The sequence below is a fragment of the Pan paniscus genome, chromosome 21 (genome assembly GCF_029289425.2).
Source record: "Pan paniscus chromosome 21, NHGRI_mPanPan1-v2.0_pri, whole genome shotgun sequence".
Classification (NCBI taxonomy): domain Eukaryota; kingdom Metazoa; phylum Chordata; class Mammalia; order Primates; family Hominidae; genus Pan; species Pan paniscus.
The window spans coordinates 20,759,066-20,786,500 of record NC_073270.2 but is presented as its reverse complement, the minus strand read 5'-3'; the positions used below and the strand labels follow the sequence as shown (position 1 = coordinate 20,786,500).

At 44.5% G+C, this 27,435-nt stretch overlaps 1 protein-coding gene across 4 annotated transcripts in view; it reads right to left on the bottom strand.

Moving 5' to 3' along the window:
• RIN2 (Ras and Rab interactor 2) overlaps positions 1–27,435 on the bottom strand; it is a 245,600-nt gene that overhangs the window by 104,089 nt on the left and 114,076 nt on the right. For 3 of the 4 annotated variants that reach the window (XM_063600984.1, XM_063600983.1, XM_034947470.3), the window contains one exon: positions 9,098–9,190. In XM_063600984.1, the coding sequence (XP_063457054.1) occupies positions 9,098–9,190 (93 nt within the window). Of the gene's footprint in view, positions 1–9,097; positions 9,191–11,971; positions 12,699–27,435 lie in introns of those variants that run through there. The other variant, XM_034947469.3, reaches the window with a different exon arrangement.

Here is a 27,435-nt window from a genome sequence, read left to right as displayed (position 1 = left end):
ATTGTCTAGAGGAATGTATCTGTGTTTGACTTATGTGGTATTAATGAAGAGATCAGACACAGTGAGGTTATATACCAGCCTGCAGATTTCTGTTCTGTAAAAAGGGAGAACACCAAAGGTTACAGTTTTATTGCCTTGTAGGATGTTACCAGTTTGGATTTTAACTCAGCAAACTTATCACAGACTGCCTTTCTAAGTTGACTACAAATACATCATTTGTCAAAGCATTTTTTGAACCAGTTTTACTATTTACTGGTTTCCTCATAAATGGGTGAGATAAAGCTTTGGCAGGTGTTCATTCTATATTGTACAAGAGTCATATTTTAACTTTTTGAAAATTTTACATTGACACAATAGTCCTTCAAAACTACATCTTCCTTCTTGGTATCCTTCTAATATGAAACTTAGAGCTACAAGGAAGCCTGGAGAAATACATCATTGAGGGGAACCTGGGCAATCTGCTTCACTCCTGATTTTTAAACAAAGAAGTCCCCTGGCGAAGATAAGCATGTGTTGGAACGACACATGCTGTTAGCATCAGAAATGAATGGCCACAATGTACTGGAAAAACCATTTATAAAACCATGAGATCCATTGCTTTTTGAAAACATGAAGAGGAATTTCTGCTCGATAGGCTCATAGCATTCCTAGAAAGTCATGCCTTGGGGGCGCTGACTTGAGTCCTGGAAATGTTTGGAACAAATGGTGAGAGGCATGTGTGTGCATCCAAAAATAGCCAACAGGCTGGGCACCAAAGCTCATGCCTGTAATCCCAGCACTTTGGGAGGCTGAAGCAGGAGGGTCACTTGAGCCCAAGAGTTCAAGACCAGACGGGGCAACGAAGTGAGACCCTGTCTCTACAAAAACTAAAATAAAAGTTGCCAGCCATGGTGGCATGCATCTGTAGTCCTAGCTACTTGGGAGGCTGATGGGGGAAGATAGCTTGAGCCCAGGAGTTCCAGGCTGCAGTAAGCTATGTTCACACCACAGCCCTCCAGCCTGGGCAACAGAGTGAGATTCCAACTCAAAAAAAAAAAAAAAGCCAACAGTTCCTGCAGAGAGAGACCACCATTCTTACGACCTCTTCAGATGGAGTTTTCTGGGAGAGGGAGCTGGAAAAGGGGGAAGACAGTCACAGAAGAACCAGAGCAGGAGGTTACGTGGGGTCAGGAAGCCACAGAGCAATGTCAGATCAGGTCTGACTCCCATCCCTGCTGTAGCCTAAACTGGGCCTCAGTTTCCCCATCTGTAAAAGGAAGGGATTTAGACCAGCTAAACCTATGCTGTCCAGTCTGGCAGCTGCCGGCCACGTGTGGATACTGAGCACTTAAAAATGTAGCTGGTCTGGCTGGGTGCGGTGACACTCACCTGTAATCCCAGAACTTAAGGAGGCTGAGGCAGGAAGATCACTTGAGGTCAGGAATTAAAGAGCAGCCTGGCCAACATGGTGAAACTCTGTCTCTACTAAAAATCCAAAAAAGTTAGCTGGGCATGGTGGCGGTTCATCTGTAATCCCAGCTACTCAGGAGGCTGAGGCAGGAGAATCACTTGAACTCAGAAGGCGGAGGTTGCAGTGAGCAGAGATTGTTCCACTACACTCCAGTCTGGGCGACAGAGAGAGACTCTGTCTCAAAAACAACAACAACAACAAAATGTAGCTGGTCTGAATTGAGACATGCTGAGTGTAAAATACACACAGGGTTTCAAAGACATGGAATAATACATGTTTTCAAATAACATGTACACAATAAATATATACCATTTTTGTCAATAAAAAAAGTGGTACAAAAAAGAATGTAAAATATCTGATTAATACTTTTTTATATCTATCATGTGTTGACATGATGATATTTTGATATATTAGGTCAAATAAAATATATTATTAACATTAATTCCACTTGTTTTCCTTTTAAAGTTTTAAATGTGGCTACTAGAATGCTTAAAATTACATCTGTGGCTTACACTGTTTTCTATGGTGCTATTGTTTCTATGCTCTGAGGCCTCTCCAGGTGTCAGTGTCTATGAAGAATTTATTTATGGAAAACAAAAGACACATCCAGATACAGGTGTGAGGCATGCTTTGCAATACTATTATGAGTAAATTGTCACTGTAACTAAATCTCTACTTGCTCTGCTGTTTCCACTGCAAGGTGCTGAGAGGCCTGTGGGCTGATACATTGTGGGGATGTGGACTCACTGGACAGTGGGCAGGTGATGTTCCGTCTACTCATAGTCCAGGGGATCTGCTGGGAGGCCAAGGGGGCAACATTCATCTCTATGGCTTTTGAGCATCCAGAGAACCATGTAAGGATTTGCTCAATGAAATTACTGACTAGCAGGAGTTGGAGGCCAGCCTGGCCAACGTGGAGAAACCCTGCCTCTAATAAAAATACAAAAAATTAGCTGGGTGTGGTGGCTCATGCCTGTAATCCCAGCTACTTGGGAGGCTAAGGCAGGAAAATTGATTGAACCTGGGAGCCGGAGGCTGCCGCGAGCCAAGATCATGTCACTGCACTCCAGCCTAGGCAACAGAGCAAGACTTTGTCTCAAAAAAAAAAAAATAAAATAAAATAAAATAAATAAAAAAAGAAATTACTGACTAAAATGTGGTTTTTGATTCTATCCATTATTTTTCATGCCCCTGCAATCTCTGTCCACAGTACGTTGTTACTGTGCATACAGATGAATGAATTTCCACTTATCTGGAAACAAAAAAATCTGAAAACTCCATTACTGGGAATCCCTGAGGCCTGAGATGTGCAGTTGTACCAGTTCTGGATGATTGAAAAATTTTGCTTGGCAGACAGAATTTTTGAAAATTGAATACTTTTTCAAATGCCAAGAAGAGACCAATAGTTGAGGGAACTCAGCTGAGGTCAAGTGAATCATCACCCACTGGTTCATCTATTCGGTATAGCCAGATTTCAGCAATGTAGTTTCTTCAAAGCTAGTCGCAGGTCTAGTCTTTGTGGTGTCAGAGAGCTCTTCTGTTATTCTCTGAAATATAATGACATGTTTTCTGTTTCTGAAACACAATCGTGATGCACCTTCTTATCCAACCTGTGAGACATGACCAAAGAGGGCCTCTCAAGTTGGGCCTCTGCTGCTGGGCTGGGCCTTTGAATGACCCCAGTTGGTTCGTGAACCTAGGTTCAGGGATCCTTCTGCAGCATGAGTGGTTTTGAGGTCCGGGAGGGTAGGATCCCTGTAAGCTAAAACATGTTTTCTTCTTGGTCTAGTAAGAGCAACTCTCAACTCTCACCCTGTCCCAGAGGCCAAGGAAGGTTAGAAGGCAGCCACTTAGAAAGGGGGTACTCTACACACTTGAGGCTGGGGAGGGCAGGCTTGCTCAGGAAGCCCAAAGGTATGCCGGTAAGAAATTAGAACTGTCGACCGGACAATTCACCCTGGTTCTCTTCTGGCACCATTCTTTGCTATAAGAGGATCCCTCTCAGGATCATAGCCGTGATGACAAATGGAAAGAACAAATCCCTTATGGCAGAGTTATGAATTGAAGTTTATTTCCTGGCACTGCATTGAGACTACAGCTAGGCCTTCATACATAACATTTCTCCCACAGTTTGATCTTCAGACAAAACTAAAGGAAGATACCAGCCCAGCCCATGTGAGCTCTGTTGTCAGTGGATGAAGTGGGTCTAAAGCCTGGAAGGGTGGTTGGGAGGCTGATGCTGGGGAGGGGTAAGGGATAGGGTGGTGGGCAAGGCTGGAGGCAGGGATTGGTGGGTTTGGACCCCAGGAGAGACTCACGATGCTGCAGAGGCAGGACCGGTGGAGGAAGAGTTCCGGGAAAGTGGAAGCACAGCCTGAAAATCTTTGAATGTCAAGGTACAGACTTGGTCCTGTGCCCAGCAAGGAGCCAGGGTCTTCAAGCAGGTGACATGGATCAGTAGAAACATGTACGGTGTTGGTGTGGGTGGATTATAGGCATCATTTATAATGCCCACAATGGAAGAAGGAGAACCAAATGAAAGAATGAGAACCTAAACTGGATGGGCAGGATAATGATGAAAAAGAGGTCCAATGATTGCCTTCCAATTATCTCTGCTTTACACAAAGTCACATGAGCACTAATAGCCAAGTGGATATAGGATAGGAAAGAAGGGCAAGGACAGGATATAGGACAGGAAAGGTGGTTATAGGACAGGAAAGAAAGGCAAGGACTTTGGAGACATGAGGAGGATTTAGGCCAGGGGTGGTGGCTCCTGCCTGAAATCCCAGGGATTTGGGAAGCCAAAGCAGGAGGATTGCTTCAAGCTAGGAGTTTGAGACCAGCCTGGACAACACAGAGAATCCATCTCCATTTTTTTAAAAAGAGAAGTTATTTAAAAATTTAAAAAAATTTTTTTAAAGAGGAGGATTTGCCAGCATTGGGAGCCTGGATGGTAGGGAGAGTGGGGGTGGCTTGGGGGAAACTGTGGGATTCAGGGAAAGGGGGGATCAAAGATAACTTTGAGCATCTCTGCCCCTAATTCAAGACTACCAATAGCTTTCCCAGCCTAGATGACATCTTTCTTATACAAACTCTTTCGTTCAATGCACCTTTGAAATGTGATAGCAGTAGGTGTTCACATTTATTACTTAAAAGCAGGTAACTTTGGCTACCATGTCTAGGGTGTTACCCCTTCTCCCCTACCACGTGTTTTGTTGTTGTTTTTGTTGTTTTTTGAGACACAGTCTTGCTCTGTTGCCCAGGCTGGAGTGTGGTGGCACCATCTTGGCTCAGTGCAACCTCCATCTCCTGGGTTCAAGCCATTCTCCTGCCTCAGCCTCCTGAGTAGCTGGGAATACAGGTGCCCATCATCACACCTGGCTAATTTTTGTATTTTTAGTGGAGACAGGTTTCACCATGTTGGCCAGGCTGGTTTCAAACTCCTGACCTCAAGTGATCTGCCCGCCTTGCCCTCCCAAAATGCTACAATTTACAGGTGTGAGCCATGGCGCCCGGCTCTGCCATGTGTTTTGTGGAGCAGGAAGATACCACTTTTCCCAGATGGTTGTGGAAAATTAACAATGGTGCTGTGAGTGCCTGGAAAATGGGTTTATCTGCATGGATGTATGTGGTCGGAGCTTCTGGGATGCGATTCCACAGTAACCACAGGGCATCTCAGTGATCCCAGAATGCTCAGATAATCTGTGTGTTATCCACGCACCTCATGTCCTCCAGCCTATCTGAGTCATGTCCATGAGCCAGGACAGATGGGAAACCACAAATCACTAGTAGTGCTAACTACTAGTGGTTAGCAACTCTGGCTTAGAAACACAAACTGCATGGGGAGGATAATGATGAAAAAGAGGTCCAATGATTGCCTTCCAATTATCTGTGCTTTACACAAAGTCACGCGAGCACTAATAGCCAAGAGAGGGATAATACTCATGTGGAATTCAGCTGTGAGCCAAGAATGTGACCAGGAAACCTCACGCTTTATGAAAGCATCCTCTCCAATTGTATGGCATCACTGGTATCTGCTGAGAAGTGCGTTGCGGTAGCATCAAGAGTCACTCCAAAACTTAGCTCCAACCATCTTCCTAAATGGTATAATGTCGACCTCAGCTCTCAAGTCGAAGTCCGCTTCCTTGGGAAAGATTTCTCTGGAACCCCAGATTAGGTTATATATTCTCAGGGCTCCTTTTACATCTCCCATGAAGCATTTTTAAAACATGATTTATAGTTATGTGTCTGGTGCTGTGATTATTTGATTAATATCTTTATTTGCTACCAGACTGAAAGCTCCATGAGGTTAGGGGTGGCTTCTGCTTTTTCTCTCCCTGGCCACGTACAGAGCTTGGCTGCTCATGGGCGCTTAATAGGTGAGAACTGAAATAAAGCATGGTGAGTCAGAGCAGGGCCAGTGGGTCCCAGAAGGTGGCCACTGGGTGACAATCCATCTCAGCACTGAACTCCCCTCCAGCTTGTTACAAATGAACCTGCAAAGAATCAGTACTGAATGTCCAAAGGGCAGTTCACTTCTCCTCACAGAGAACTGCATGTGAATATTGGTGACTAATTACGGAATAATTGTTACAGCAAAGAATAACCATGTCTAGAAGGAAGAGGAAGGAGGCTGGGTGCGGTGGCTCACGCCTGTAATCCCAGCACTTTGGGAGGCCGGGGTGGGAGGATTGCTTGAGCCTGGGAGCTCCAAGAAAGAAAGAAAGAGGAAAGAAAGAAGTATAAAGTAACTATATCATTTACATGGAGCATCTGACTTAAATAAATTAAACAAGGCTGGGCGTGGTGGCTCATGCCTGTAATCCCAGCATTTTGGGGGCTGAGGCGGGTGGATCACGAGGTCAGGAGTTCGAGACCAGCACGGCCAAGATGGTGAAACCCCGTCTCTACTAAAAATACAAAAATTAGCTGGGTGTGGTGGCAGGCGCCTGTAATCCCAGCTGCTCGGGAGGCTGAGGCAGAGAATCGCTTGAACCCGGGAGGCAGAGGTTGCAGTGAGCCGAGATCGCACCACTGCACACCAGCCTGGGCGAAAGAATGAGGCTCCGTCTCAAAATAAATAAATTAATTAATTAATGAATTAAACAATTTAAACTCTGCCAAAAACACAAAATTACAGACAAGTTAAATAGTGCAGGTGCCTTTGCCAATATTTTCATGGGTATTTGACCCAGGAGAGGTTACATGGCAGATCTCACCCTTGGCGGGGTCAGGCAGACCTCTCACCTCTCACCTGATTGGTTCTTTCCTATAGCATAGCCCAGAAATACAAGTCAATGACTTAACTGCTGTCCCACTGAAAACTCAAATAAAAACAAATATGATTTTCTTAGAACTGCAGGAAAAACTGGCTACAATGGACTTGATGATAGGTAGTACATTGGGCCCCTCAGGGCACCTTCCTAAGAAATGTTCAAAGGCAACTTTATACTCCATTTTCTTCTTCTTCTTCTTTTTTTAGATGGAGTCTTGCTCTGTTGCCCAGGCTGGAGTGCAGTGGTGCGATGTTGGCTCACTGCAACCTCCACCTCCCAGGTTCAAATGATTCTCCTGCTTCAGCCTCCTAAGTAGCTGGGATTACAGGTGCAGGCCACCACACCCAGCTAAGTTTTGTATTTTTAGTAGAGATGGGGTTTCGCCATGTTGGCCAGGCTCGTCTCGAACTCCTGACCTCAAGTGATCCGCCCACCTAGGCCTCCCAAAGTGCTGGAATTACAGGCATGAAACACCATGGCTGGCCTCCATTTTCTTCTTTTGCCTTGACTTTAAAATCTAACTACTATGTAAGATACGGCTCCACTGTGCTTCCTGACCATCATAAGGTGGTAATTATGGACTAGCCAATATTTAGGCTGATCTAGACAGTGCTTTGGGTTAAGGAGAGGTTTTGGATCATCCCTCTTAACAGGGGGAAATAAATATCTCAGCATCAGATGCAACTCAGGAACCTGGAGGATGACAATTGGGCAACCTGGTGGGCTTAGCTCTTGATCTACAGGGGACTTGAGGAGCTCCTTACTCTCATTTGCCTCCAATGGGTGGAGGTTATACAGGTTTGATCAAAACTGAGTAAATCATTTGAGAACTGAGACTACTTTGTCCACAAAGCTTAACTATTAGGATTGATAATTGAGACCATCTGTGTCAACATAACGTAACTCATTCTTCCAGGATCTTCTTGCCCAGAAAATTAAGGCTGTAAACCAATAAATAACTTCACTGTTTGTTGCAGGAAATGTCTACACACTAATTTGTCCTGGCAAGCAATTTGCTCACCTGGGAAAACAGCTCACTTATCAAACAAGGGTTTACTTGTCAAGAGCCACTTCAATATCCTAGTCTTGCTGTATCCACCAGTCCCAAGCTATTGTGGCATAGACGTCACTGAAATCAAATTAGTTCTCCACCTTGAAAAATGCAGCTTGAAGGACTTAGGCCTAGATCCCCGAATCCTATAAATCTGCCTCTTAATCTCCCCTGGCTTAGACATGAATAAGACTGTGTCCTGGTGATGTTCTTCCTTATTTCAGTAAATCTCATGAACTTTGCTTTATCAGCAGGTTCTTCTGATGGTTTTTTGTTTGTTTGTTTTTGTTTTGTTTTGTTTTGTTTTGTAGAGTCAACAGTTGACACAATATATCAGTTTTGCTCTCTTGGAAACAGGAAACATGTAAATAAGTGTTAATAGATACTTCCAACCCATAAAGGTTGGTTAATTGTTAAACATAGTCACTTGTCCTCGGTAATAAAATCTCCTCCGTCTTCCTCCTCTGAGGACAAGACCTGGTGTTGGAACACTGCCTATGACAGATTTCAAGTGCATATTTTACTTCCATTTTTCTACCTTTTTAAACATAATTCTGTATTTTCAAAATTTTTTATACTGAGGATGCCTTAATTCGAGGGTGAATGAAAGGAAACAAAGCAAAAAGCCACAAGAGGGGAATTGATTCCCAAGTGTAAATCAGAAGCGACCACCAAGTCTTCATTAAATACACACACACAGAGTACATAAAACACCCATTTAAAATCTTATCTCATTAAGCTAGCAAGGTAATTTAGTCCCATTAACATCAATATGAACGCAGAAGAGTTAGACAGTTATAATCATGCTTCCTCATTAGCATAAGAAGCCTTTGGGGATGTTTGATAAAATATACCAGAAAATAATATTTCATCATTCTAAGATGCGGTCCAGGAAGCTGTTTTTTGTTGGTTTGTTTGTTTGTTTTGGAGCCCTTCAGTGATTCATACAAACAAGCCAAGGAGAGAACGCATGGACGACAGCATTGATTCACTGGAAAGCAAAGTACAGCTTCCAACATAAAACCCTGCAGCTGAAAAAGGACAAACTGAGCAGCTCTCAAATAAAGACAGCCTCAGCCGTCTTGCACAGCACGGCCCCTCTCCGTGCCCGAGTCCTGTGCCTGTATGAAAGCACTAAATCACAGACCCCGCAACCTGTTATAAGCCCTGGTAACAATCAGCAGCTGGGCTCGGGCAAGCTCCCTTAGCCGGTGCTGGCTCAGAGAGCAGACTTCCCTCAGCAGCTCCATGGAGCACCGCAGCTCCCAGGCTCAGGCAGCAAGCAGACGAGTTGAGATCCCAATCAAGGCTTCCTTTTACCTTAAAGAAACTTCCTCGCTTGTCCAGACCGCGGGCGCCCATGGTCCAAGCTGTCATTTCCCCCAGCGAGGCTCCACTGCACGCCGGGGACTCCTGAAGGTAGAGACAATTTTAATGGTTAGTCCAGCCTGTAGGAAATTCCTTTCTAAGCCACAGAACACTCACAACAACAGTTCTGCCAAGATCTTTTTCCGTCAACAACACAGTGCCATTTATTTCCCACCAAGCCCTTACATCTCCCTTCAGCCCAATTTCCTGTCCCCACCAGCGCAGTTCCTAGACTGCCCCACCTCGCCAGCCCACCTCCCACCTCTGCCGCTGACGTAGAAGGTCCTTGGGACTTCAGGAAGCCTAATGATTACTTTGTGTGTTTCACCTCCTGCTGAAATGTGAACAGACCCAATATTAGATGTCCCCATCATCTGCACTGGAAGTTTATAGATTGAATGTGGCTGATCACAGAGGGACAGCTGAAGAAGGAGGTTCTGTACATCCCAGGAAATCCTGCTGGAAGGGGGTGAGGTCATCCTTAGCTCTGCTGGCCTCTCCCCCAGGCAAGGTCAACAGAAGGGCACTGGGAAGAAATTGCTCTATTTTTCCCTTAGAAATCAGAAATATTTGGATAAAATCCTGTCACTGTTTACAGGGATCAGTTCACGGAAGAGGACAACATGTAAACAGCTTCACGATCATCCACAAAAGGGGAGCTGAACGTAGAGGAAAACTCAGAGGCAGGGTAACAACACAGTTCTGAATTCTAACTGTAGCTTTTTGGGCTTGGAATTTCCCCTGCTAGGGCATCAGATCCCAATAATTCTTCCCTTTGGGTCACAAAGCCTTCAACATTCAGTTCTAAGTTAAACATACACACACCTCTGCCAGCTGACCTGACTCAGGCCTTCACGCATTGAGGGGGGCCTGGGGGAGCACCCCCAAACCCTTCCTTACCCAGTGACTGTCCCAGGATCAAGTATAAAACCACCCTGTCTTTCCTCATTCATCCCTTCTCGCCATAACATGCACAGGAGGTAGCTCATGCCAACCGTGACGGACACAGAGGAAGGCCAGTGAAGGGAATAGTGAGACTGTCTCTTGCACCATCAAGGAATATTCAAAGTGGTTCAGCTGCAGGGGTGGGTAGGCACTGAAGCTAAGGCAGCTGCTGCTGCAGGTTCACTGAGGCTATTTCATTATTTGCTGAGTGGCAGAGAGCCAGCGACACAAACAGGACATTGAGGGCGATATTTAGGGACGTTTCAACAAGTGGAAAAGCATGAATCTATAGCTGAGAAGTGCATATCAGTGAGTGAGCAAGGATCTTTGCAGAGAGGTTTTTTTCGGCCCCACGATTTACACCCCTGCTTGCACTCACAGTGAGTTGTGATGACCTGTGCACGGAATCCCATCTAGAAAACAATAATGACACAGAGCATCCCACCCCTCCTTCCAGAACCATCGTCTCTTTGTGTCAGTGCTCCGTGCTGTGGCCACTTTAAAGATTTGACGGTGTCTTCCCTGTGTTTCTTTCCACTTGTGATCCTGCTGGGATGAAGGCCAATGTTCCAGAAACCTCCTGAGAAGGCAGTGTGCAATTTTGCTGACTCTAGAAGTTCAGGTTCTGGGGTTCATCACTCATTAGCAAAGACCACAGGTTGGAGCAACTCCAGAAAGAAATCACAGTGCCATGCTCAGAACTAGGGACGGAATGGGAGCCACACTGTCACCTTGGGGAGCAAACCATGACCTGTTTAGACCCAGAAGCACACAAATAAAAAAGCATACCCTGTTTTAAACCAGGCCTAATGTCTGGAATTCTTTTTATTTCAGACATTTCTTCGGCAGGGGATTTGATGTCACCTGGCAGTTCAGGAATTGCTAAACGAGAGCCAAGACTTCATTCCTCATCCAGACTTAAGTTTCTTTGTTCTGTTCTGAAGTTTTCCATATACAAACTCTTTCTGATGAGCCAGGGCAGACAGGGAATTTTGCCTACAGCATTGGAGCAGTTTAGGTTCCAGAAATGTACTAGTTTATTTTAATTAGCTGCCTGAAAACTGCATGTGTACCCTTTAACCTCCAGCAGTCCTCAATTCACCATCCAGTTTGAATTCTGCTCAGGGCAGGCAGATCCATCACATTTCAAAAGATGCAGGTGGCATCTCTCCTTCATAAGCTGCTCCAAGAGGGAGATGAGAGCAGGTGACAGGAACACACTGCCAGGTGCAGCAGCAGGTACATCCCATGGGATGAAATGCTGGTGGCCACCCAATAGTTCAAGCAGACAGTACATAGCTTATTATTATTTTAAAAAATAAAGTCCTTGGCCAGAAAAACAAAGTTCTTGGTCTGTGCAGTGGCTCATGACCAGCACTTTGGGAAGCCAAGGCAGGAGAATCACTTGAATCCAGCAGTTTGAGACTAGTCTGGGCAACATAGCGAGACCTGGTCTCTAAAAAAAATTAAAAAAAAAAATAGATGGGCATGGTGGCATGCTCCTGTAGTCCCAGCTACTCAGGAGGGAGGATCACTTGAGCCCAGGAGATTGAGGCTGCAGTGAGCCATGATCGCACCACTGCACTTCGGCCTGAGCGACAGAGTAACACTCTGTCTCAAAAGAAAAAAAAAAAAGTTCTTCAGGGCCCCAAAGGAGTTCTGGTTTAAGATCTTTCTGTAGTAGCTATAGTTAGCTATAGTTTTCTTCCCCAAACCAGAACCTTAGACACCTTGACTCAATATTGACAGCAATTTAATACCATTTAAAACGATAACTTCTCTTCACCTGCGCTTCCCCACGCCTCCCCACAGATGTCACCCCAGCAGCTTCATCCTAAAACCACCCCAGTAACAGGCTAGACTAAGAAACAAAAAGGGTACCGTAGTTTGAGAGGCTGTGAAATTCCTCCAGACTTGTACCGGTTGGAAGCTTGTTCTTTTCCTGGCTTCCCTGAAGGGTAAAGCGGATTCTTGAGAAAATGAGTCCAACATGTCCAGTAGATGTTTCCAGATACTAGCTAAAAGCTAGCAAAAAAAAAAAGAAGAAGAAGAAGAAGGCAGCCCTCATAGGACTAAGGACACTGCAAACATTTGGGAGCTGCCAAGCCCTTTCAACAACACCACTGAAAGAATGTAAACGGAGCTGGTCGCGTTGGTCAGCGCTAATGGACAAAGGCAGGAAGTGACTATTCCTCATTCTCCTAGAGACACCAGCCTCTGTCACTTTATAGTAAACTCAGTGGTGGCTTTCCGTGTGGCCCCAAGAGCGACTGCTGTGGTAAAGCAAAGTCTGTCCTTAAAAAGCAGAAAGGATTCCTGCGTCCCCTGGCTGGGCTCCAGGCTGCACTGCCTGCCTGCTATGTGAGACCGCTGGAGGCTGGCTCCCCAACCCATTCTACTGACAGCCACTGAGGCCAGGAGCTGAGGCTGCCACCTGGACCCTGGCTGTGGGCTGGCTGACTGGGGTTGAAACACAGAGTCCCCGATTTCCATTTCACTGATCAATGGAACTGGGTTGAGTCACTGGCATTTTCCCAGCTTTTGCTGTGCCGGGCCACAGGCCAGATCTTGGCAAGATACAGAGCTTGAGAAGGATTAAGGACAGGCCTGTTCCCTCCTCTGCCCTCCCCCGTCGCCTATTCCCCGCCCACCTCTACTCTCCCTTCCCCACCCTTCCCATCCCCTCCGCTCCTCTCCTCTTCTCTTAATTTCTTTAGTCCAATGTAACCTTCCTATTTTGGGGGAAGGATTTTATTTTATTAATTGACCAGTAAAAATTGTATATATTTATGGTATACAACATGACATCTTGAAATATATAGGTATACATATTGCAGAATGGCTAAGTGAAGCTAATTAACATATGCATTACCTCATATGCTTTTTTTTGTCATGAGTGCACTTGTGCACTTACAATCTCCTCTCTTCGAAAATTTTCTTTTCTTTTTTTTGCCTGTATTTCTTTTTTGAGACAGGGTCTTACTTTGTCACTCGGGCTGCAGTGCAGTGGCACCATCTCAGCTCACTTTAGCTTCCGCCTCCAGGGTTCAAGTGATTCTCCTGCCTCACCCTTGCAAGTAGCCAGGATTACAGGCGTGCACCATCATGCCTGGCTAATTTTTGTATTTTTTGGTAGATGTGGGGTTTTACCATGTTGGCCAGGCTGGTCTTGAACTCCTGACCTCAAGTGATCCACCTGCCTCGGCCTCCCAAAGTGCTGGGATTACAGGCATGAGCCACCGCTCCCGGCCGCAATTTTCAAATACGCAATACATTGGTATTAACTACAGTCACCGTGTTGCACAATACGGCTCTTGGACTTATTCCTCCTTCTGAACTGAAAGTTTGTATCCTTTGACCAACATCGGCCCAATCTCTTCTCCTCTTGCCCCCACCCCAGCTTCCTATTTTATCCTATTTTATTTACTTTAGGTCGCAAGTGCAAACCCACAAAAGAAGCAGCAAAAGCAATTATATTGGATTCCACTACTCACAGTTCTGACTTAACAGACACTTAGTGTACTCAAGTCCTGGATTCTCATCTCCGTGCTGCATGAGGTTGGCTACAGAAGCTTTCTAATCACAACCTTCAGTTTTTCTTTCTAGCCGTTAAATGAGGCCGGGCAGCACGGACTTCAGTCTCAGTAAACAAGACCTCGTTATTGTAATTATTTTAGAGCCAAATTGACTGAAATAGGAAAAAGTGACTCACCCTAGAGGACCTGTCAGGTCAAGTCCGAATCTAAGAAATGCATCTCACTTTTTTTGCCTGGTCGCTTAACCAGCTCCCAGGGAGACAGGTCATCTCTCCTTTTAATGCTTTTTGTTTTTTTCTAAGAGAGGTAGGAGGAAATGGAGGTGGCTCTGTGTCTGGGTCCAGGGAAGTTCTCTGAATATTTCCATAATTATCTTTGTATTACTCAATATTTTACACGTTGGACAGACAAATGTTATTCCAGGATCAGACTTGACAATTCGAACTATGTGAATTGAAAGAAATTTTTAAAGTGTCTTGGATCACTGTTTGACACAGGTTTTCCCTCACCCAACAGTCATTTTTAAAAAAAATTTTAAGTTTGAAGGTCATGAAAACTTTTCATTGAAAAGACAAGCTAATTTACGAGAAAGAAAGAAGTCATATGCAAAGAACTGTATTCCCAGCCCCCTTACTCAACAACAGTGTTTTAATTTTAATTTTAGTTATTGTTTTTGAGACAGGGTCTCGCTCTGTTGCCCAGGCTGGAGTGCATTGCTGCAGTCACGGCTCACTGCCCCTCAACCTCCTGGGCTCAAGTGATTCTCCCACCTCAGCCTCCCAAATAGCTGAGACTACCAGTGTGTGCTACCACATTCAACTCATCTTTTTATTTTTATTTTGTAGAGACCAGGTCTCCCTCCCTATGTTGCCCAGGCTGGTCTCAAACTCCTGGCCTCAAGCAATCCTCCCGCCTTGGCTTCCCAAAGTGCTGGGATTACAGGCGTAAACCACTACGCCTGGTCCTAATCCTATTTAAAAACTCTTGTTGGCCAGGTGCTGTGGCTCATGCCCGTATGCCTATAATCCCAAGCACTTTAGGAGGCCAAGGCAGAAGGAATGCTTGAGGCCAGGAGTTTGAGACCAGCCTGGACAATACAGTGAAACCCTATCTTTCACATAAAAAAATTAAAAAGTATTTTAAAAATGTAATTAGGAACAATGTCCAGTGCCTCAATTTTTCTAAGAGTAACCTTTTTTTTTTTTTTTTTTTTTTTTTTTAACAAGGTGGTGTGGGGCGCGGTGGTTAAAACTCCTTTCTACCACTTACAGGACTGGCCTGTAAATGGGGTTAATTCTGGTGGAAGTCCATCCCTTCTTTCCTTGGAAAACTGGTTCACAGACTCATAGAAACTCTCACCTTGTCCACACCACAGAAGCCCTGCTGGTGCCCATGTAGCTACTGGCCATGTGGCCACCCGAGGGCAACAGGTGGGCTCCTCTGCTGGTTAGAAAGTCCTCCTTTTCTGACTGGACATGGTGGCTCATGCCTGTAATCCCAGCACTTTGGGACGCTGAGGTGGGAGGATCACTTGAGGTCAGGAGTTCAAGATCAGCCCAGGCAACATAGGGAGACCCTGTCTCTACAAATAATAACAAAAACATGAGCCAGGCATGGTGGTGAGTGCCTAGGGTCCCAGATACTTGGGAAGATGAGGCAGGAGGATTGCCTGAGCCCAGGAGGTCAAAGGTGCTGGGAGCCATTATCGCTCCGCTGCACTCCAGCCTGGGTAACAGAGAGAGACCAGGTCTAAAAAAAAAAAAAAAAAAAAAGTCCTCCCTTTCTGGAGTAGGAAGCTTCTCTCACCTCCTATCCAACGCCCTCATTTTCCCCCTTGGGCCATTTAAGAATTAGCCTCCTGAGGCATCCCTCTTTGCCACCCCTGCAGGCATCCCTTATTCCTCTCTTGACTGATGGCTTCTCCTGCACCGGTGGCCCAGGCCTCAGGGCTGATGGACTCAACTCACTTGGAATATGATTGAGCAGGGAAAGAGGGGTGGCTTCCCCTTGGCTACCCGCAAGGTCATTGAAAAGTCTGCATACAGTTGACCCTTCAACAATGGATGGGGTAAGGGTTCTGAGCCGTCAAAAATCTGAGTACAACTTTCAACTCCCCCAAAACTTAGCTACAAATAGCCTACTATTGATCAGAAGCCTTACTGATAACATAAGCAGCCAATTAACCCGCATGTTATGCATTCATAAGATACCTAGCATTGTCTTTTTTTCAGTATTTCTAGGCTACACAACTTGTGCGTTTTTTTTCAAATTGTTGCAAATCTCCCCCAGAATTTTCCAATATGTTTATTGAAAAAAACCCGTGTATACATGGACTAGTGCAGTTTGAAAACCTGTTTTGTTCAAGGGTCAACAATATTTCCAAACCTCCTCACTCGAAAAGCTCCATGTGATCAGTGGCCACACAACATATGTGTGCAGTAACTTCATGCAATACAGTGCAGAGGTGTCATAAGCCACCTCAGCCCGTAATCCACAGAATCCCATGGACAAAGAAGCCACACACACTGGGACTTCCTCGGGGTCTACTCATCAACCTGTTAGCAGTTGAGTTTAGAGCTTTCTTTTCCAAGGCTCTCTGTCCATGATGGTAAAAGAGTCTATGTAGGTGATTATTTTTCATTAGAGGTTGTAATCTGGCAGCTTTGGATTTTGTGTGTGGTATGACGGTTTTTTCATATAGCTATTCATTTAATTTTAATTTTATAGAAAATAGTTTTAGGGATGAATACTTTCCTTGTAAACTTTGTAAAAGAGACGTGATCGATCAAAAAGATTTTTGTCTTCGTGAAACTTTACTGTTTAAGATTCCTGCCCTGTGAGGTGTTGGCTGTTTTCATTATTTCTATGAAGTTCCAAATTCCCTGGGTTACATTTGGAATGTCCGAATTTCGTAAGACTGATGCTTCCGTCACTTGTTCCATCATAACAAGTGTGACTGGGTGTAGTTAGTGACAGCCGTCATCAGGTTTTCTTCTACCAGTATCATTTTTCTCAGACCAAGTTTTTTTCACTTTCCAAAATTACAAGCAAGATAAAATTCATCAATTTATGTTTGGATCTATCACAAATTCTGTTGAGTGCATCTTCACCCATTTCATTCTGAAATGGCTACAATACTAGTGATTTTGTAATTCTTAGACAGTCAATAATGAAAGTAGAAGCAATTCCACAGAAACTCTAGGAATATTCTTTGGCCCAGCAATGGAGTATTGAAATTCTAAACACAATACTCTTTATTCTTACAATGTTTTTTGTTTTGTTTACTAACAGCCTATGTCATTAGTGGAGTAAAGAACATAAACAAAGTCCACAGGGTTACATGAAAATGTCCTGGGTCTGTCAGCCAGGTGTGGTGGTGCATGCCTGTAATTCCAGCTGCTACTCAGGAGGCTAAAGAGGGAGGATCTCTTGAGTCCAGGAGATTGAGGCTGTGGTGAGCTCTGATTGCAGCACTGCACTCCAGACTGGGTGACTCTGTGAGGGGCTCTGTCTCTTTTAAAAAATAAATAAATAAAATACAATGTTTTGGGTCGAAATGTCATGACAACCAGTGCTATGAAGGAAAAAGAGAGGAACATCATCCCTATATAATAAATTAGCCTCTAGGATACATCTTGCCTGGAATCTCATGTACTAATTTGCTTCTTTTCCTTCATTTTGACCATGTATATGCTGATGTCTTTCCAAACTTTCCCCTTCACCATCAGGGTGTTTACCCTTCCCTTTAGTTAGTGATGCGCAGGGAAATGTTTAACAACTGGCTTTCTGGGAAATAAAAGCCCTGGGTTTTAGCATTTGCCTATTTTGTGGTGTAAATACTCCCATCATGGCTGGTTTCAAGCTACCAGTGTGACATCAACAGACTTGGAAAGTTCATGAAATTTTAACAATCAGCTCTAGTGAGCAGGGAGAACCAATTCCAGGTCACCACTATATTTAATTCACTAATTCTAAACCACAAGGTCTCTGAAGAGGTGGCTTTTATTTGATTCTTCATACACTTAAGTAATAAAAGATAGCAAAAGTAAGAAACTAGATCTCTAGACTGAAACCAGTGCTTTATCCATGAAACCACATTATTTGTCACTAGTAGGACATGAAATATTTCTGGCTCTCATCTTAACCAAGTAAAATGCTGCCATCGGGAATAGTTAAAGGAAGCCATATGTTCGGTCTGTTATTTTAGACTTAGTGGGTTCCATTTCTATGGAGGTTGAAGAGAGAAGAAGAAAAGATCTTCCTTTATGGAACCAGACATTAGAGATCTCATCTGCTTGTTCACAGTGGTGTCTTTAATACCTTACGTGCTGCCTGGTACGTATGTGCTCAGTAAATGTTTGCCGAATGAGGAAGCGCATAGGATTTTACAAGGAAGTCATCTAGGCTAAAGAGAAGGGTTTTTAAAGAATGACTTTCTCGGCTAGGTGCAGCAGCTCACATCTATAATCTCAGCATTTTGGGAGGCCAAGGCAGGAGGATCTCTTGAGCCCAGCAGCACAGCAAAACCTCATCTCTACAAAAAATTAGCTGGGCATGGTGGCATGTATCTGTGGTCCCAGCCACTCAGGAGGATGATGTGGAAGAATCGCTTGAGCCTGGAAGGTCAAGGCTGCATTAATCATGCAACTGCACTCCTGCTTGGGTAACAGAGTGAGACGCTGTCTCAGAAAAAAAAAAAAAAAAAAAAAAAAAAAGAATGACTTCCTCTGAAGCATAAGATGATAGGAAGAACCATGCTTATCTTTAAGAATTCCTAGGACAGATAAAACGCCAGCAACACACATACCATGCTGTTGACCCACAAAACATGCTGGAAATTTTTTTTTTTTTTTTTTTTTTTTAGACAGAGTCTCACTCTGTTGCCCAGGATGGAGTAGAGTGGCATGATCTCGGCTCACTGCAATCTCCGCCTTCCTGGTTCATCAATTGTCTTGCTGCCTCAGTTACCTGAGTAGCTGAGATCACAGGTGTGCACCACCATGCCCAGCTAATTTTTGTAATTTTGTTAGAGACAGAGTTTCACCATGTTGGCCAGGCTGGTCTTGAACTCCTGGCCTCAAGTGATCCGACCGCCTTGGCCTCCCAAAGTGCTGGGATGGCATGAGCCACTGCACCTGGTCTGGAAAAAAATACATATTTTTTGATACCACTTTGAAATACCAAAGAAATGAAAGAGTTTAGGGAGTCCATGTGTTCTCTCTGTGGTTGGATTTTTCTTACAGAGTTCTATGATCTGAAGATCTTTCCTCTCTCTATAGCAGACAAACCTACTTAATTCTCTACAAGTCCCTAGCCAATCATGTTTCTCAGCCCTTTCATTTTTGCACAAATTGGAATTCTAGGGAAGTCTCCGGGTGTTTGTCCAAGTCAACACATCAGCATTGAAGATCACACAATGAAAAAAGTCCATGGAAACAAGTGCTAAACTCCCAGTGAAATATATCGATCAGTGAAGCAAATTGACCACGCTGTGTGTTTGTGCATGTCCTTGCATCCATGTGTTGTAGGATTAGAGCCTTAAAATTTCCATGCTTTCTCTTAGGAAGTGGGCTGGAGAACAGATGGCCTCCTCTGAAGAATGTCTTCCTTGTAAGCCCACGGATTCCATGTGGACAGTCAGCGGAAGCACAGTGTCTAATATCGAAATAACAACATACCATGACACCTTCTATACATAGTAAATGTGCTGATAACAGGTATTAATATTTAATACCATCACACAACCGGACTCCAGAAATTAGCAAGGGAAAAGCATAAAGAAAGTAACAGTTCTCCAAAATAACTTAGTATTTTGTGTGTCTATGAAAGAGTCATAAAAATCCATGTAATGCTCTCAGAGATATCTGTTGCCATCACCAAAAAGGTGGTTTTGGTGGCAGCAATTGTGCCTCAGAAGTTCAGGCATGTTTAAAAGTCTGTCTTGGCTGACCAATGGCATTCATGTCTTTTGTTAGGAGTGACAAGGACATAGGATATTTCACAAATCCAGTTTCCTATTATTCAGTTTTGCACTATTTGCAACTACCAAATAATTTCTGCTAGGCTCTGCAGGTTCTCTGAAGCTTAGGGTTTTCCTCTCAATGTTCTACCTCACCCCATCCTCTTGTTCAGACGTCTGACTCCTTCCTCTGGCAGTGGGGCCAGACAGGGCAGGTGTGGTTAGCATGGAGCCCAAGGTACAGGGGAGGAAGCAGGATTACCTCTTATCCATTGAGACTATTTGAGGGTGGGTACAAACTCATGTCCAAGAGAGACTGCTTTGAGTCATAATGATAGCAAAAGAATTAGATTATGGAAAACAGTAAAGCACGGAGGGTCGAGTGGGCCCATGGATGGATGGTCTGAGTTGACAGTAGAGACAGCATCATTGCCTGTGTCTGGGTTTTCGTGCCACCCATGAGGATGCTGGGTGGACACTGGCATTTTCAGGGACTGAGGCAAGAGGACAGATGGAAGTTCACTTATACTTTATGTCTGAATATTTAAAAAATTATACATCAAGAGAACAAACTGTTAACTAAAGTATGTTCTATTCTCCTACCACGACAAATGTGCCTTTATGAGGACTTGGGAAACCTGGTTTAAATTTAAAATTCTCAGACTCGTCTGTGTTTTGTCCCTGAACATGGGGACATGGGGTGACCCTGGTTTGTTACGCCTCTTCTCCCTCCAATAGCTCTGTGGATACCCCATCCTTCATGTCCAAGTGCTGTGCATTCTTTATTCCCTCCCACACTTTTCAGCCTATGGATGCTACTCCAGGAGCAGAGTCAGCCCATGGGCCCAGGGGCTTGGGAGACATCCTGCCAAGCAGTGGAAGCAGGCTTGGGCCATGCGGGAAGAGATTCCAGAACTTTGGGCATTGGGAGCATGGGTGAGGCAGGGAGGGGATGTGGGCCCAAGACTGGCACAACTTGTTTGCTCCAAAAACTTCTCCTTCCACGAGGAGGGGTGAGGCTAGGATAGGACAAAGTGCATATCTCAGGTGTTAGGGGACTATTGGGTGGCAGGTAGGATCATCTTAGGGCTCACAACAGAATGGACACAGCTTCCGCTACTATTTTTCTTTTTTGAGACACTCTTACTCTGTCGCCCAGACTAGAATGCACTGGCATAATCATGGCTCACTGCAGCGTCAACCTCCCAGGCTCAAGTGATACTCCCACCACAGCCTCTCCAGTAGCTGGGACTACAGGTGTGCACCACCACACTTGGATAATTTTTTGACTTTTTTGTAGAGACAGGGGTCTCTACAGTTGTCCAGTCTAGTCTTGAACTCCTGGGCTCAAGCGATCCTCCCACCTCAGCCTCCCAAAGTGCTGAGATTATAGGCATGAACCACTGTGCCCAGCCCCACCACTGCTTTTAGTCCTCTCCCACCCTCCATCCAATCCTGGTTTGCAAAAGTATAAGGTTCGGTCCTGTGTGGGCCTAGTTACATCCTTGTGGCACTTGCAGAAAGCAGGTGGGCTTAGGTTCAACAGCCCTATTGCAACCTAATTTCTCTCTAGCTCTGAATTCCAGCAAAGAGGTCAGACTCTCTCCTGAGAAGCATCCTGGCTCTTGTGCTCCTTCCTCTGCCTTATGGCTCTTTCATGGGGTGAGTCTACAACACTATAACCCTGCACTATGGACCCACTGTCTTAGACTTCTGAAACCTCGCTCTCAGTTCCAAACCAGATGCCTTTCCCCTCCAAACATTCTTCTCTTGGGAGTCAAAACACATCCAGTAAGCACTGAAAAATACCTCTGCCTTGTGTCTGAGATATGCACACTTTCTCTGGGGCTGGGGTAATGTTATGAACCCTCTGCAATCAGCATCCATTGACCTCGAGTTACTGCAGATAATAGGAAAACAGATAACATGCCTGAGAATCACCCAGAAGCTGAGTTTCTTGGTAAAACAAGGCATCCCTCTCTTTGGGTGGTTGTAACAGCATCTCCAGCAAGGGGGAAGGTTAGAAGTTAATGCTTTTATCTTCCTGAAGACCTTATCTTCTTACTCTCCTCCAGAAGGCTGTAAGTGCTTTTGCTCAAATCAGTAAAGCAAACTGGGCCAAACTGACCTCTTCGCAGTCCTGACTGGCCTAATCCAAATGGGTGGGTCTGGCTATAAAAGAATGAATGCCCCAGTACACTTGGTATGTGGTTGTTTTTTTTTGTTTGTTTGTTTGTTTGTTTTTTTTTTGAGATGGAGTCTCTATTGCCCAGGCTGGAGTGCAGTGGTGAGATCTCAGCTCACTGCAACCTCCGCCCCGCTGGGTTCAAGCGATTCTCCTGCCTCAGCCTCCTGAGTAGCTGGAATTACACGCACCCGCCACCACACCCAGATAATTTTTGTATTTTTAGTAGAGACAGGATTTCACCATGTTTGCCAGGCTGGTCTTGAACTCCTGATCTCAAGTGATCTGCCTGCCTCAGCCTCCCAAAGTGCTGGGATTCCAGGCGTGAGCCACAGCACCCAGCCGGTATGTGGTATTTTGATTTATAAAGGGCTTTTACTCACATATCCCCATTTCGCTTGTCTGTTATGCCATCATAGTCTGTGTGGCACCTCTCTCTACAAGAGCCCTCCCTACATCTGGAAGCTTCCATTTTAACCAAGCCTTTCTCCATAGGCCCTATTTTCCAGTGAAGCCCTATTCTCTTAGTTAGGAGTCTTTCCTTTTCTCTCCTCTTCCCTTTTTTTGAATTATAGTCTACCCCTTTAGTATCTCATTGGGGTATACACAGAGAGTAGACAGAAATCAAATCTTTCAGTCGAAGGCAAAAGATTTATACAACCTGAAGATAAACCAGAGGATAGAAGTCAGATCTTTCAGTTGGCAGAGCTGTGCATTATTTCTGGATTGCAACTACTTACTTTGCCTGGAGCAAATAAAAATAAAACAAAAACAAAAGCCAAGGGTTTGTGGAGTCTGCTTCCTCTTTTCCTATACTCAGAAATATCTGTCTAGAAAAAAGTACGAGAAGCAGTCATTTTTGGTTTCTTTCTCTGAAATTTAGCTTCCAGTGCAGACTTTCCACTTCACATTCCGTTCCCCTGAAGTCCTCACTCCCTCTTCTGTTAATGACAACCTCAGGCTCAAAGCCTCAGAGGGAGGGACCCCGGCTGTGCCCTTACTTTCCTCCTCACAACAGTCACTCTGCAGTTCTGCTGAATCTTCTGGCTGAAACGTCACTCATCTTCCTTCCCATCCCCTGCACTCACTCAGGCCTTGGACTGCGCCGACCCTAATGGCTTCAGCAGCTCTTTAAATGTCTATGCATCCCCACTGTCTGTCTCTGCTTCATTCCATCCTGCAGGCCCACACCAAAGGACACATTCTGCTGGGAACGTGTTGAGTGATTTAAATGTCTGCATCACCACTGTCTGTGTCTGTTTCATTCCATCCTGCAGGCCTGCACCAGCATTCTGCTTCCCTGTTTGCAACCCATTTTTTATTTATTAAAAAAATTTTAATTTTTAATCTGTTGCTTAGGCTGGACTGCAATGGCACAATCATAGCTCACTATAGCCTCAAACTCTTGGACTCAAGCCATCCTCCCGCCTCAGACTCCTTTGGGACTACAGGTGTGCAATACCACATCCAGTTAACTCATCTTTTTAGAATTTAAAAATTTAGGCCGGGCGCAGTGGCTCACGCCTGTAATCCTAGCACTTTGGGAGGCTGAGGTGGGCAGATCACAAGGTCAGGAGTTTGAGACCAGCCTCGCCAACATGGTGAAACCCCATCTCTACTAAAAAAAAGAAAATACAAAAATTAGCCGGGCATGGTAGCGTGCGCCTGTAATCCCAGCTACTCGGGAGGCTGAGGCAGGAGAATTGCTTCAACCCGGGAGGTGGAGGTTGCAGCGAGCCAAGATCATACCACTGCACTCCAGCCTGAGCAACAGAGTAAGCCTCCGTTTAAAAAAAAAATAATTATCTGCTGGGTGCGGTGGCTCATGCCTGTAATCCCAGCTCTTTGGGGGACCGAGGTGGGTGGATCACTTGAAGTCAGGAGTTGGAGACCAGCCTGGACAACATAGCAAAACCCCCGCTCTACTAAAAATAACAAAACTTAGCTGGGTATGGTGGCACCCACCTGTAATCCTAGCTCCTCAGGAGTCTGAGGCATGAGAATTGCTTGAACCCAAGAGGAGGAGGCTTCAGTGAGCCAAGATCATGCCACTGCACTCCAGTCTGGGTGATGGAGTGAGACCCTGTCTCAAAAACTAAAAAAAAAAAATAATAAAATAAATAATTTTAAAAATAAAAGTGTATCTATATTCCCTCTTTAGGGCCCCTTCTGCTCTGCAACCAACTCAACTATTCAATCTCAGTTGCTAATTATGTCTCTATACCCTCAACTCTCATTACACTCCTCTGCTCAGTGTAACCTGTCTTAGTCTCCATTCCCCTGGAAGCCAACTCTGAGAGAAGCATTGCTGTGCAAGTTGTTTCCTTGGGAGGTAGTCATAGGAAACACTGTAGGGAAGGAGACAGGTACTGTGAGGGAGTCAGGGAAGGGAAGGCAGCCAAGGAAAGGTGCATTACTGACACCAGGAAGCATTATGAGATAATGACGGGGTGTGCTGTCTTGAGCACCCTTCTGGGTTAGCTCCACCTTTCACTGTCTTTCTTTGAGCCACAATCAATTGTTGTACTTCATGGTATTAAGTTCTGTAAAGTCATCACCAACCGTGAATTAGCCAACACTGAACCATTGTTCCTAGGGGAAATACCAGTTTAGGTTCCTGCTAGCCCCTGGTCACAGCATTTTCATTAACAGATCAATGCATAACCTTGCTTTATGTGTGTTTCTAGTTAAAACCACCTTATTTAATATGTAATGTTGAGTCATTGACACTGAAGTCATAGTCAACAGCACTATAACTCAAGCCTGAACAGAGTTTATCTAACATTCACATTTTCTCCATCACAGCCTTCTTGCCCTTAAACAGTTGTTTGGCATTTACTTTAGGGGCCTCTTAAAGCAGTGAAATAACCAACACACACACACACACACACACACACACACCAAAATGTGAAAAAGGCAGCACTAAATAGACATCAAAAAGGACACTTGTTTACAGTATGAGAGCTGAAACAAGAAGGTAGAGCTTCATTCATCCTCAGCTGGGAATGTGCCAGGTGATTTAAATTTTTGCTCCTCTGTGTATGTGCACGAATGACCACAAAAGCACCATGATTATTGATTTGGGAGTCACAGATAAATTTTAGCAAGAAGGCAAATTTGCAAATACAGAATTCACAAATAATGAGGATCAACTGTATTTTCAATTCTGTAAATTGTAGAAAACTCATAATAATGCAAATGAGTGTTGCCCACAGAGATGCAAATTCGGTTCTATGGAGATGCACTTGATTAGTGCCCTGTGGATATTGACCAGTTTTGCATCCACTTGTAAAGCAATTTCAGGGTTCTTAATTGCCTGTATCAGGGGTCTGCAAAGAAGGTCTCTAGGCCAAATGCACCTACCATGTGCTTTTGAGAATAAAGTTTCATTGAAACACCAGCAACCACTCCTTTATTAACATATAGTCTATAGCTGTTTCAGGCTACAGTGGTAGAACTGAGTAGTTGCAACAGAGACTACGTGGCTTGCAAACCCTAAAATGTTATTGGGTTCTTTCCAGAAAAAGTGTGTTACATGGCTGGACATGGTGGTGCACACCTGTAATTCCAGCACATTGGCAGGCTGAAGCAGGAGGATCCCTTGACCCCAGAGTTCAAGAGCAGTCTTGGCAACATAGTGAGACCCCAACTCTACAAAAAACTTTAAAAAATTAGCCAGGAGTGGTGGCACATGCCTGTAGTCCCAGCTACTTGGGAGGCTGAGGCATGAGGATTACCTGAGCCCAGGAGATCAAGGCTGCAGTGAGCCGAGATTGCACCACTGCACTCCAGCCTGGGTGATAGAGCAAGACTCTGTCTCAAAAATAAAATAAAAAATAATAAAAATAATAAAATAAAACATTAAAAACAGAAAAAGTGTGTTATATATTTGTATGTAAGTGCTATTTGAGTCTATGTTTAAATCAGTTGTGACATTTTACCATTTCCCTCATTCACTAATGAGTTTAAAAAATTTTAAGCAGTTTTTAAAACATTTAATTTATTTATTTATTAAATATATGTAGAGGGTACAAGTGCAGGTACCTTACATGCATATTTTGTGTAGTGGTGAAGTTTGGGCTTCTGGTATATCCATCACCTGAATAGTGAGCATCATAATCAATGGGTAATTTTTCAACCCTCACTCCCTACCCAGCATCCCACATTTTGTAGTTTCCAATGTCCAGTATTTCACTCTGATGCAGTTTTTAAAAAGTTTTCTATTAATGTCATGATTTTACCTTTAGAATATTTATCCTTTAAGACTGAACATGTGTAGCTGGGGGCCACCAGAGCATGATGCTGCAGGGGAGTGCAGATGATGTGGGGTGAGTGTGCTTCAGGGGTGTCCCACTTGAGGTCAAGGAAGCTGGGTTGTGTAGGTCACTGTTGGAGAATTGCTCCTGGGGGTATTAACTTGATGGCACCCTCAGACGGCCAGGCAGAAAGTTGCAGTAAGACGTGCATAGGAGTGTATGGTAGGAGGAAGTGAGCGAGGTACAATCGCACATGCATCTTATCCATATTTTATCCCCACTCCCACCTTTGCATTTGGACCAGTGCCCCCACACCTTCCCTACTTCGTATATCCAAATTCTGCCTATTCTTCAAAGACTAGCTCAAGCCCACGGTATTAGTCCATTCTCACACTATTATACAGAACTTCCTGAAACTGGGTCATTTATAAAGGAAAAGAGGTTTAATTGACTTACAGTTCCTCATGGCTGAGGAGGTTTCAGGCAACTTACAATCATAGTGGAAGGGGAAGCAAGCACCTTCTTCACAAGGCAGCAGGAGAGAGACGAGTGAAAAAGGAGGAACTTCTGAACTCTTATAAAACCATCAGATCTCGTGAGCACTCAGTTACTATCACTAGGCATGGGGGAAACTGCCCCCATGATCCAATCACCTCCCACCAGCTCCCTCCTTCAACACCTGGGGATTACAATTCAAGATGAGATTTGAGTGGGGACACGAAGCCTAACCATATCACCCACCCTGTTCATGGGCTTTTCCCTGAGCACCGCCCCCATAATGATCTAACTTCATTATTGAACCAGTGAAATAACTTAATTAAGAGTCCACAATTCCTAAATCTTAGCGTCCTCCTCATAAACATCATTGAAATAAACTGGGGATCCATTTCAGCATTTTTAACTGGAAATATAGTCCCTGTTAGGCAGAGTTCCTGCCTATGATTCCTTAGAGAAGCCGCGATGCGTACATTGGTTCTACCTCCTTCAGAGTAGAGACCCCGCAGAAGTGGAGATAGGAAACATTCCTCACTAGCACTGATCTATCTTTGTTGAGTATTTTGACACGTGGCAATGCATGCCCTAACTCCCAGCCAAACCTAGAACAAGCCAACCTAGAACAGCTAGAATGTGGACCTAAGTTGGCAGTCTGAGGAAGAGGAAATTCTGAAACCACATAGTGCATGATGCACTGCTATTTACTAGCAACAGTGATTTTTCTCACCTCAACCCTGCTCCCTCATTTTAGTAGGACATCTCTGAGGTGCACGATATATACTGTCTCCCAAAGATACCTCATGAGATGAAGCTTCAGCTGGGTGTCAATTTGTTGCTCAGGGTGGTCTCAAACTCCTGGCTTCAAAGTGAAGCCCCGTCTTGGCCTCCCAAAGTAAGATTACAGATGTGAGCCA